Raw genomic sequence first — 12181 nt, 5'->3', positions numbered from 1 at the left:
GTATGTCCCATTTTTAAGGGATATATTTATCCTTCATGTTTTATAGTGCATGTGAAAAACAAAAGTGAACGTGTGAAGTAAAAATCTGTATGTGAGCTTTTGATGGGTGTGAAAGACAAAATTAGATTATGTGTATGCTTTTCATTTGCATGTGTAAGACTATATAGTGGTCTGTCTAAATTACAGGGCTGAAGTGAAATGATTGTCATTGTGATACACAGCAGCACAGCACATGGTGCACACAACGAAATGTGTCCTCTGCTTTTAACCATCACCCTTAGTAAGCAGTTGGCAGCCATGACAGGCGCCTGGGGAGCAGTGTATGGGGACAGTACCTTCATCAATGTGACCTCAGTGTCACCTCAGTAGCTCAGGAGTTGAACTTCTGATTACGGGGCCGCTTCCATAACCGCTAAGCCACCACTGCCCGAGCTGTATATTATCCTAAAAAGAAATACACTGTCATCCTAGTTTGGAGTGTATATATTCACTAAGACTGTGTTATTCAGTCAGTTATCCTTTACAATCTGCATCTACTGTAGAGCCAATACATGAAATAAAAAAATAACTGTTTCTCTGGATTTAGGATATTAGACTGATATGTCTGATCTACCCATCCTATTTTGTTATGTTACAGCTTTATTCCAAAATGGATTAAATGCATTTTTCCCATCAGAATTCTACACACAACACCTCATAATGGCAACCAAAAAATATACTTGAGGATTTGGCCTCCAGTTTCCCCTGATCATCCTTGAGATGTTTCTGCAGTTTAATTGGAGTCCACCTGTGGAAAAACAGCTGATCAGACCTGGTTTGGAAAGCCACACACCTGCTCCAGTGCGCTCTTGATCTCAGACTGGGGTGGCAGTTCATCTTTCTTCAGGACATTGACCTTAAACACACAGCCAAGATTTCAAAAGAGTGGCTTCCGTACAACTCTGTGAATGTCCTTGAGTGGCCCAGCCATTGAACATCTATATTTTTTTCATGTTGTGATTATGGTGCATGGGGAAAAAAAGGAATCAATTTTAGGATAAGGCTGTTAAATAACAAAATATGGAAAAAGTCATGCGCTGTGAATACTATCTGAAATGAAAGTGAAGTGATTGAAGTGAATGTGAAGTGATTGTCATTGTGATACACAGCAGCACAGCACACGGTGCACAGTGGCACCTCAGTGGTACCTTGGCAAGTCAGGATTCAAACCGGTCTGATTATGGGGCCGCTTCCGTAACCGCTAGGCCACCACTGCCCTGGATGCACTGTACAGTGTAAAATGTACTGTAAGTGTTTCAACCACTGTATTTAAGTATTGGCATGTATTGTACTGAATTGGCATTTAAATTTAAATATGTACATTTTAGGCTTTCTCAGGAAGCCCGAAGAAAGACCTTGGTGGAAGTTGTGCTCCAGGATGGTGAAAATGCAATTGGGACCCTTGTAGTGACATGCTAGGTGTTTCACATTATTGTAAATCAGGAAAGCATCAGATGTTCAATGGCTGGACAGCAACTGGTGATGTTGCCTTATATGATCTTATATAACATCATATAACTATTTCACCCTTATTTTCTTTATGTTTGGATATTTTCACCAGGCTTCATAAAATGAACAGATTTCAGTACATGATTTGACTTTATTTGAAGACTGTATTGAGTACAGTAGTACAACAAGATTGTAGTCTCGCCACCCCTCAGTAAATAATGGAAGGGTGGTGGTAGAGGGGTAATTGTACAATGATTTGTACTTATTTTTAAATTGATATTTTGTGAATGACTGTGTTTTGTTACTAGACTCACTAATTTCTGGCTAATACAGATTTCCCACATTGAAACACGAACAATATTACCATCCTGTCCTCTACAATGCAAAACTCCACCCTTAGCCCTTCACTGTGATAACACAGGCAACACCAAACTCAGTGAAAACATGTATTTTTTTATGATACTGGTGAGGCATATTGTAGAGCAGAACATGGACATACACAGCTGGAGGATCCATGACAGCGCTTCATGATGGTGATGTACTTTGTATTGCCCAAGGTGTCACTGAGGTGCCAGTGAGCAAAGCACCGTCCCCACACATTGCTCCCCGGGCGCCTGTCATGGTGCCCACTGCTCACTCAGGGTGATGGGTTAAATGCAGAGGACAAATTTCACTGTGTGCATCATGTGCTGTGCTGCTGTGTATCACATGTGACAATCACTTCACTTTATTTATTTAAGAATGTTGCAGAGGATGACTGGGATGTGAAGACACTACACTTCACTTTCTAATCTCCAGCTCCTGCATTATATATCTATCAAGAATGGCAAAACATGCTGTAACCGATACAGATATAATCTATGATGCAACAAAAATGGTAGGTTACTCAGATTTTTGTAAATTAAATTCAGTTATTAAATTTATCCAGTCAACTGTATCTAGTCAGTTACAAAATTCTTGCATTATAGTTAACCTTCATATATAAGAGAGATAAATAGAGTAAAGTGAATGAGAATGAGAATGAAGTTGAATGAGAAGTTTGCACATTTGATATTGCACTTTGGCTTTGTTGTCGTCTCCCTTCGGCTTCTCAAGTCAGGGGTCACCACAGCGGATCAACTGGTCTGTTGTGTGCCCAAAGTTCGGTAAAAGTAGAAATGCGATGTGCAGCTTGTTTATATAATAATTATACTATTACATACCACAAATAGTATGTTGCGATAGCTCAGAAACACCCATCAGATTGGCCTACCACCAGTGAATAGACCACCAGTGTTTGAATATTAATTATGACACTTTATTGTCCAAAAGTCACAGGTATATTTTGATAGCTCAGAGATATTTTGGTATTTTGGTAAATACTCCAACTAAACTTGGCAGAATGCGTTTGTGGGCGTGCACATGCACAGTTGCATTTGGTAGGACATTTACATTTACAGCATTTACCAGACGCCCTTATCCAGAGTGACTTACAATCAGTAGTTACAGGGACAGTCCCCCCCTGGAGACACTCAGGCTTAAGTGTGTTACCCACTAGCTATGTATACACATATTTTTATATCTGTATAATATACGGTAAATAATAAAGGTAAGAGTAAATGTGTTAAGAAAAATGACTTAAAAGTCATTTTATTATTTCATTTTTGAACATCACCACAAACCAAATTATTGTAATTGAGAAATAACAAAACCAAAGGTGGCCTAGCGGTTAAGGAAGTGGCCCCGTAATCAGAAGGCTGCCGGTTTGAATCCCGATCCGCTAAGGTGCTACTGAGGTGCCACTAAGCAAAGCACCGTCCCCACACACTGCTCCCCGGGCGCCTGCCATGGTGCCCACTGCTCACCAAGGGTGATGGTTAAATGCTGAATTGTAAGGTTTATGTATGTGCAAAGCACATCTCTGTACTTATAGAACTGAAGTGCAATCTTCATGATGAGCCCTGTATCGGTACCACTCATACATTTATACTTATGCTTTTATCCAAAGCAACAGGGATTTGTAGGAAGCAATAGACAAAGAACTGTATACAATTCATTTTTCAGATAAGTAAAATATTTTTTTATATATTTAATATCAAAGATGAACGTCCATTTACCTGCTTATTTGGAAAAAACTTTAGACAGGGCAGCTCCATACACAGAGGCATTTTGTATAGATTTGTCAAAAATTGCAGACAGATGCTCTGGTCTGTAACAGGAATACAAACTTACGTAACATACAAGATGATAAAATAAAATCTTACTTATGAAATGTTATGCCTTCGTCATATTTCGCTCGTACCGTCAGAGAAGCGTCAGAGAATGAGCTTGAAACCCCGTCCAAATATGGCGCCTGCTGAGAAGTTGAAATGGATATCTAGTGTATGTATATCTATGCACCTGGCGTATATATCTATGGCGAGTGGATGAGAAACTGGTAGGCGTTCCCGGTGCTGCATAAGAAACGCCCGTTTTATACTCTCGGTATACTTGCAACGGCGCCAAGACGGCGACTGCGATTGGTTGAAACGTCACTTCCGCAAAGCGCGACTCTGTAGGTAGCTGGAGAAATAAGTCAGGACGGTTCATGACGTGACGAGCTGGGAGACCATTACACTCGGGTAGGTTCCACTGTTTCTTATTGATCCTGACAGCACCTGTCCATCATTGGTCTAGTCAGAAAAGCTGATGTGTGCTGTGTGTGCACACTGTTCTAGCTGCAAGATATAGCATGCTTCAGCAGTACATGACTGCAACTGACTGCTGTTATTTAATTGGAAATCTGAGTATAAAGATCATTAACAATGTTTAGTAGGCTCATGCTTTTAATGGCAGAGATGGTCAGAATGTCTCCTGTGGAGCAGGTTCTATGATGTCCACCTTTGTCAAAGTAATTGTGATCGGTGCTGGGAACCGTGGGAAGAACTACGCAGAGTTTGCTACCATAAACCCCGTCCGCATGCAGGTAAGGTCCCTGTCAAACATTAACCAGGCCTGTGCTCAAACAAGTATAAAGTTGAATTAGAATGGTTGTACTCATTATGCACCATTTGGTCTGACTACTGCAGCAGGTTGCTCAATTTAGTAAAAAAATATTCAGATTAATATGTAAGTCACTTAAGACTTAATAATACGTCTTAAGTCACCTTCATTCATCTGTGCAGAAGTATAGCCTAGAAATCTGAGCAATAATTCAACACATTAGGCAGTTGATTAGTTCTAAGCTACTCCATGAAAAAACTGGGTGTAACCAAATATTCTAAACCTGACCAATTTTTTCTGACCCATTTGTCTTAAACTCTTAGACCTGCATTGTGCTAAACTTTTTTAGATTGTGACATGTAAGCTGTTAGCTCAGAAGATTGACTGTTTGGCTGTCAGTATTTAGCACCAAAACTGAAGGAATATTTCAGTACTTAACAGTATTGGAGCATAAGCCCTACAATAAATTTTTGTGTTTGCATGTGTTGTAGGTTGTAGGCGTGGCAGATCCCAGAACATTTGCACAGAAGAACCTCCAAAAAAGGCACCAAATACCTGATGAGAACACATTCAGTGGTAATGTTGTCAATGTTTTCTATAACGCACACATTTCTCTGTGGTTAACATGAAATGAAGAGTTCACATCACTCTTTACTAGACTGGAGGCAGGTGGCAGACAGGGAGAAGTTTGCAGATGCTGTATTTATCTGCACCCCTGACCGGCTTCATAGGGTATGTGCAAGTTTCATGATTTACTATACTCCTCTTGGGCTTGTGTAGGGATTTGTTCTAAAAAGTTTTTTTTTAGGACCCTGCTGTTGCGCTGGCAAAGAAAGGCTACCACATTCTGCTAGAAAAGCCCATGGCGGTGAGTTCTTCATCATATAACTGTCATGAAAGTCGGTGTGCTTAATAGGGGTGTAACGATATATCGCAGTGCAATATTTCGCGGTGCTAAAATGTTACGATACGTATCATAGAGTGTTGGCGATACGTTTACGATATGACGTCAGCTTAATCCTATTGGTTGAGCTGCCGACGTGACCTACTCTGCAACAGTCATCGCAGCCGCAGAAATCACTTGAACATTATTAGGGCGACATGAGTTCGGCTGAGAGTGAAATTGAAGATGCCCCGGGCGTCTTCTTATAAGTCCATCGTCTGGTTTTCCAGTCACGCGACAGGACGCCGGTAAAAAAATTACAGTCAAAACACAAACTTTTTGTAAACACTGTAAAACAAGGATGCCAAACACAGCGTCAAACACTTCGAATATGATGTGGCATTTAAAAAAGAGGTAGTTCCAGCGCTGTACCGTGAAGCTAAGGCAAAGGTGGTCGACGGTGTGAACAAAGCAGAGGATGTGGCAACTGACGGGTGGACCTTGCGGGCTTGTCAGAGCTATATTACAATCACGGAGTGGGAAATGAAAAGTTTCGTGCTTCAGACTCGCCCGCTTTTTGATTCGCACACTGGGTCTAACACAGCGGCTGTACAAGAGTGGGAGCTTGATGGGGCTCCTCGTAGTACTGCAGTTGTTACTGACAACGCACGCAACACGGAGGTGGCAGTGAGAGAAGCCGGGCTGTCACCGCATATTAAGTGTTTAAATGTGCCTCGCGTCAGTCGATTGCTTGGTCGCGTAAGGAAAGTCGTAGCTTTCTTTCACCGCAGTGCCACAGCTGTGCTCAGGAAAAGCAAAAGATGCTTGAGATCGCATATTTACTGCTTTAAGAAGTTCTGTCTGAGGTATCTTTAATTTTAAGTTCATGTTAAATTTAACAGAAAGAGATATTCAGTTGTTATTTTGAATACAGAAGGTTTTTTTTATTAAACCTTGAAATGTGTATTGTATGTACAACAAAGAAAATTATTCAAATTTGTTAATGTTTTTAAAATAAATCTGTTATTTAAATTTCAGTTTCATTTTTCACTTTTGTTCAAAATATCGTGATACATATTGTCTTGTGGACCCAGTATCGCGATACGTACCGTATCGTGACCTGGGCATATCATTACACCCCTAGTGCTTAATCATGGTGTGTGTGTGTGTGTGTGTGTGTGTGTGTGTGTGCTCAGGTGACTGAAGAAGAGTGCACAGAGATTGTGGAGACCTGCATCACTAGTGGCGTCATGCTCATGGTCTGTCATGTTCTCAGATATGACCCCCTCATCAGCAAAATCAAGGTCAGCATTTTCACAGAGAATCGTCCTTTACATTTCATATTTAGAGCATTTGGCAGATGCGCTTATCCAGAGTGACCTGAATTAGCGATTTAAGCCTGGGGCAGTGGTGGCATATGGGCAGCGGACCCATAATCACAAGGTTGCCAGTTTGAGTCCACCGAGGTGCCACTGAGCAAAGTACCGTCCCCACAATGACAATCACTTCACTTTCACTTTGAAGATGTCTATCGCTGAAACCCCTTCATTTGGTTTGCTAGGACCTGATTTGCAAAAACCATTCGTTTAAAAGCTTATTTTTAATTAAATATACGTAAAAACCCTATTTAATAGAAGTATTTCCTAAAGCTTCTACACATAATTCTGTGAATGGAGGATGAAAGTACTAGATTATGATGTGGTTTAGATTTCTATAGTAGAATTCTATAGTTTAAAACCCTATTCATGCACACTCATGCCCTATTCATGGAACACTCTTGTTCCATATTTGCATTGAGGCCCTGCAGCTGGGAATTTTTCCAAAGCCCTTTGCTGATTTCTAATATTACAGGAGCTGATTGACCATGGTGCTGTTGGTGACGTGATGCACATTCAACACCTGGAACCAGTGAGTACCTTTGGAATCCTATTTAATCCCAGTGCTTGTGGACCCTCTGTCATGTGCCGTGGTCTTGCAGGTGGGCTTCTATCACTTTGCTCACTCCTTTGTCAGAGGGAACTGGAGGAATGAAGCCCAGAGTTCCTTTGCCCTTTTGGCGAAATCCTGCCATGATCTTGACCTCATTCATCACTGGACGGGTGGCCGTAGGTCAGAACAACTGTCATCATATTTTCCCTTTTTATTGACAGGGAATGTGGAATGCAGTCAGAACATATCACATAAAAATTGTAATTTATAGGTGCATTAAAATTTCTTCATTTGGATCATTGAACCACTTCCGCAAAGAAAATAAGGTTTGGCTATGTATGAAACTCAATCTATTGCCAGAGTGTGTCCCTGTCATGTGTGAATGCATATTGCTGTCCTGTAGCCTGTTGGAGCAGCTGATCGGTGCTTGGATTGTCTTGTGGAAAAGACCTGCCCGTACTCTGCCTGCAAGATCTACCTGGACAGAGTGAAGCAGGTACAGGAGCGTGCCTCTTGTAATGTTCCTGCACCAGGCCCGTAGATCAGCAGTCACATGATGTCTTTCAGGGCCATGTGGGCTGGCCAGTCTCTGTGATCTGTAGCAGCTCAGTACCTGACATTGAGTCTGTCACTGAGGCACTGCGAAATGGGCCATATGGACGCTGCGTCTATGAATGTGACAACAATGTATGCTCCAATCAGGTGAGCCGTTGCTTTTTGTTTGGACGGTTTTAATAGTCTGCTATCATCTGTCATCTCACTGTCATTTGTTACTGAATTCCATTGGAAAAAAACAGAATACAAAAACTGTTTAATTCAAATGAATCAAGTTAAGACACGAGCCATAAAACGAAGTGAAAGGCTGTTTGTGCTCCATGCACAAGTAAAGTATTTATATATATTTTTTAGATTTGCATGGAAAACAGTACACTGCATTACACTATATTGCTGTCACTGTATGCAATGCTGTGTTGACTTGGAATACTGGCTTGCATCTTGTGACAATTGATTGCGACTTTTATTTAGATATTCTGATCCATTTTCTTTAATAAGTGCATTTGCCTACAAACTGCAATTACCTGTGTGTGTGTGTGTGTGTGTGTGTGTGTGTGTGTGTGTGATATATATATATATATAATCATAAATCTAATTATTTGAGACTGCAAAAAACTACAACGTTTAAAGTGAAACTTTTCAGGGTTATCATAAATTTAGTTTAAATAATATTTAGGGATTTTTTTTCTTCCCACATTTACATAGAAATTGTATGGTCATGAAAATTTGCATTAGATTAATTGAAATATAATGTAAAAGTTGTGTGAATTCTTTTCTAAAAATGTGTAAGAACCCTGTACTTCGGTGTCCGGTTCTCTGCAGGTTGTGAATATAGAGTTTGAGGGTGGCCTCACCGTAGCCTTCTCCATGGTGGCATTTACTGAGGAGATCTGCCAACGCAAAACAAGCATTTATGGTAGCAAGGTCAGGAACTGTTTTCTGTCTTATCTTCCGTACTGCTTCCATTCCGCACGGGACACGTACAGCAGCTTCTCGGTTGTCATAAACTGTTATAACTGATTGACTTCGTTCCTACACTGTGGATTCATTTGTGATAGGTATGCTATAACAACATATTTTTTCTTATTTAGCCAGTTACAAATGACACCAAACTTTTCTGTACACCAGCAAAAACTCCAAATGGAGGATGTGAAACTTTGGAGGAGCAGAGTCAGCATGCAGTGTGTGTCAGAGCAAGGCTGCTATTAAATAGTCCCTCATGGTGCATTGAAGAAAGTACGTTTATACGTTTTAGACAATAACATGGTCCACAATTATATGTCCACAGTGATGATATTGGACCATTATAGAAAGCCCTCTAACTTGGGCACCTGTTTGTGTTGAGCCAAAAATATTCATTATTTATTCATGATTTATATTCAATATTTATTATTTATTTACTGCCTTCCCCTGTAGTGTCAAATAGTATCGAGTACCGTAATTAAAATTGGTATTGAGATTGAAGTTTCAGTATCGTGACAAGCCTACTATTAGTACAGCTGTTTCATAAATTGCACCTGTAGGTTCTGCATTGAAGTCTCTGTCCTTGTGCAGGGCGAACTCACCTATGATGGCAACAGAATCCGAGTTTTTGACTTCCTCACAAAGAAGACTACTCTGCACTCATCTGAATCTAGTGCTCCAGAGTCGTTTGCAATGGCGGGACATGGAAATGCAGATTATCATCTCGTTGATGCTTTCATCTCCGCTGTTGCTGTAAGTAGTTTACAATAGATACATGAATATTGAGTAATTTTTCGCATGCTCCTGGTAGTAAAAGTATGAAACATTATTTCTGGTGTATCCAGGTACCTTTAGCTGTAACCTTTTAATTTTGAGTATAACTTTCTGAGTAAATGCTACTATGAAATGTAATTAGGTGTCTCCCAAGACCATTTATGATGTGGCATCTCTAAGCATGTTTGTAGTTACCCAATTTAAGTCCCATCCCTCTGCCTAAATTTCTGAGCTGGCAGCTTGGAAACTCAATAAAACATCTTGTGTTTCCTATGTGACCCCACTGCAGGCAACACTATTGCCTAGATCGCATTTATTTTTTTTGGGGGGGATAACATTAAATTGATCCGGCTTGTGTTATGTAGTTACCTTTCTAGTTGAAACATCATTTCTACAATTCCAAAATTAGGAGTTTCATACACATTAAAAGGGGAAAAGCAGTACAAATTACACATTTTAATGAGTAATTAAATTATTTACATTTATGGCATTTATCAGACGCCCTTATCCAGAGCAACTTGCAATCAGTAGTTACAGGGACAGTCCCCCCCTGGAGCAACTTAGGGTTAAGTGTCAGGGACACAATGGTAGTAAGTGGGATTTGAACCTGGGTCTTCTGGTTCATAGGTGAGTGTCTTACCCGCTAGGCTACTACCACCCTACTATGGCAACAGAATCAGAGTTTTTGACTTCCTCACAAAGAAGACTACTCTGCACTCATCTGAAACTAGTGCTCCAGAGTCGTTTGCAATGGCAATTATGCTAATTGTTTTAGTTTACATAGACTATTTCATGTGTTTATATCACTGATTTAAATGGTCTGTATGGCTAAATAGAGAACAAATGAATTCTATAAGGTACAGGAAAAACCTTCCTTCTCACAGTCTTAAATTTCACTGTTAAAGATCCTTTAATCTCCTTGTGTCTTTATTAATATAAATTATGGAACATTTGTCATTAAGCAAATCAGTTGAATGACTGCCCTTTCAGGCACATGCACCTGCATCTCTAATACAGAGTTGACTAACCATCGTGACTTCAGTGCAAATGAATACTTCTTATAATTAGGGATGTAACGATGCCTGCAAGTAGTAATTTGGTACAAATCCACTATTCCTTTCTGGAATAACCAATCACCAAGATTTATTTTGCTTGGGCATGATTATCGCGATAGGTAATCCTTTGTGCCAGAGTGAACCCGGGTTCTGGCAACATGTTCTGGTCAACATTTGTAACTACAAATTGTAACACCAAGCATTTAGCACATTCCATAATTCCAATATGATGGGCCAAATTAGAGCCCCAAGTCTTGCATGTGTTACAAAAACGGCAGTTGGTGTGACCAAGCAGACGGAGGGTATATCATCATCTCGATTAATGTGCTTTTGTAGTAAAATACACTATCAAAAAGGCTTTCATTGTTTTGTGTGCAGAGTGCAGATCCCTCTTTGATTCATTCTGGTCCAGAGGAGACTCTGGCAAGTCACAGATTGGTGTTTCTGGCAGAAAGGGCTCGTCTGGAGAACAGAGTGGTCTTCTGTGGACCTCATCAGGAGCAGAATGAATAATTTGCTTTCTGTATCGATAAAAAATTGGTCATGGTTCAGCATAACATTCAGCACTATTGAGTAATTCATAATATTAATAAAGTAAAATCATGTAATAAATCCAACACAGTGGGCACTATTTTAAAAGTGCTGCAGCACTTCTTTGCTTGTTACTATTGTTCACCGGTGTAAATGTGTCCTCAGGATTTACATACATGCATAAAACATGGAAGAACCACTTGGTATTGAAGAGAAAAGAATTACCATTTTGGTTGGTGTGTAAATGTGTCAACCATAAAGTTTAATGATTATTTAATGATGTATGATGCATGTGACCTTATTCATACTTACAGGTTTAAATAGTCCAGAATAAGGAAGCTTGCATCAGAGCTGTTGTGGTTGACAGAAACAGTGGTTCTTCCGTGCTTTACCTATTTTTCCATGTAAATCTTGGTGACGTTAGTGATCAAGCCCCAAACTTTGTGTATAGTTAATGTTTTGTTAGTGTAATGTTATGTATTGTAACAATGTAATGTTAATGCTTTAATGTATTTTAATTCTTTAAAATCCACAGTAAAATTTATTGAATATGTAAAAATTGCAGCTTTGTTACACATATGGACATGTAATTTTACTTATTTGCATTCCATTACATTTCTGTTTATTGTTCAGTTTCTGTGGAATTTCATATTATGATATATACACTCCTCTGAGTATTACCAAAATACAAATGTAATAAATGAATTGTAATAAATTGTAATAAAAATAATTTTCAGTAATGCGGTGTGGGACATTTTTTTTATTTTTGGAGTGCTTCTGCTTGTCAATTTCCAACATTCTTAATCTAACATTCTCTGCATTCTAATTGGTTAACGCATACAAATCAACAAATTCAATAAAATAGTCACCACAAAAGGAGAAGGCGATCTCAAATAGATGATTTGCATCAGATCCCATCATGGGTGACTTATGTTGCATGGTTTTCATCAGCTTGTAATGTTCTTGAATATAGATGGTCAGTAGCGTACCAACCACGCATGTTCCCACTTTCAGCAGAGAACTGCTCTGCTGTAGAACATGA

General features: G+C 39.6%; 1 protein-coding gene and 1 long non-coding RNA gene across 3 annotated transcripts; one reads left to right on the top strand and one right to left on the bottom strand.

The window, feature by feature from the left end:
- Positions 1-393: 393 nt before the first annotated feature.
- LOC114798892 (uncharacterized) lies at positions 394-3946 on the bottom strand. Its single transcript, XR_003751134.1, has 3 exons — positions 3732-3946; positions 833-895; positions 394-444 (listed from the first exon to the last, which is right to left on the bottom strand). It is a non-coding gene; the product is annotated as an uncharacterized LOC114798892 (long non-coding RNA).
- Positions 3730-11789, top strand: LOC114798891 (uncharacterized oxidoreductase YjhC). 2 transcript variants are annotated; one of them, XM_028994978.1, is made up of 14 exons: positions 3743-4088; positions 4332-4432; positions 4941-5025; positions 5108-5181; positions 5258-5317; positions 6529-6636; positions 7184-7240; positions 7311-7441; positions 7533-7587; positions 7665-7757; positions 7829-7963; positions 8639-8740; positions 9371-9532; positions 10987-11789. In XM_028994978.1, the coding sequence occupies exons 2-14, from the start codon at positions 4337-4339 to the stop codon at positions 11119-11121; spliced, it is 1293 nt and encodes a 430-aa protein (XP_028850811.1). In that variant the 5' UTR covers positions 3743-4088; positions 4332-4336; the 3' UTR covers positions 11122-11789. The 2 variants fall into 2 exon arrangements, with proteins under 2 accessions (XP_028850812.1, XP_028850811.1); XM_028994979.1 differs by lacking the exons at positions 9371-9532; positions 10987-11789 and adding an exon at positions 8945-9183 and having other exon boundaries at positions 3730-4088.
- Positions 11790-12181: the final 392 nt, after the last annotated feature.

Source organism: Denticeps clupeoides, chromosome 10, assembly GCF_900700375.1.
Source record: "Denticeps clupeoides chromosome 10, fDenClu1.1, whole genome shotgun sequence".
Classification (NCBI taxonomy): domain Eukaryota; kingdom Metazoa; phylum Chordata; class Actinopteri; order Clupeiformes; family Denticipitidae; genus Denticeps; species Denticeps clupeoides.
This window is presented reverse-complemented; position numbering and strand designations above follow the sequence as displayed.

Excerpts from the sequence above, each read along its gene's own strand:
- LOC114798891 (XM_028994978.1), top strand. The coding sequence starts at position 4,337 with ATGATGTCCACCTTTGTCAAAGTAATTGTGATCGGTGCTGGGAACCGT. Across the intron at positions 5,318-6,528 it reads TGCTAGAAAAGCCCATGGCG|GTGACTGAAGAAGAGTGCAC; the intron begins GTGAGTTCTTCA and ends GTGTGTGCTCAG. Across the intron at positions 7,241-7,310 it reads ACATTCAACACCTGGAACCA|GTGGGCTTCTATCACTTTGC; the intron begins GTGAGTACCTTT and ends GTGGTCTTGCAG.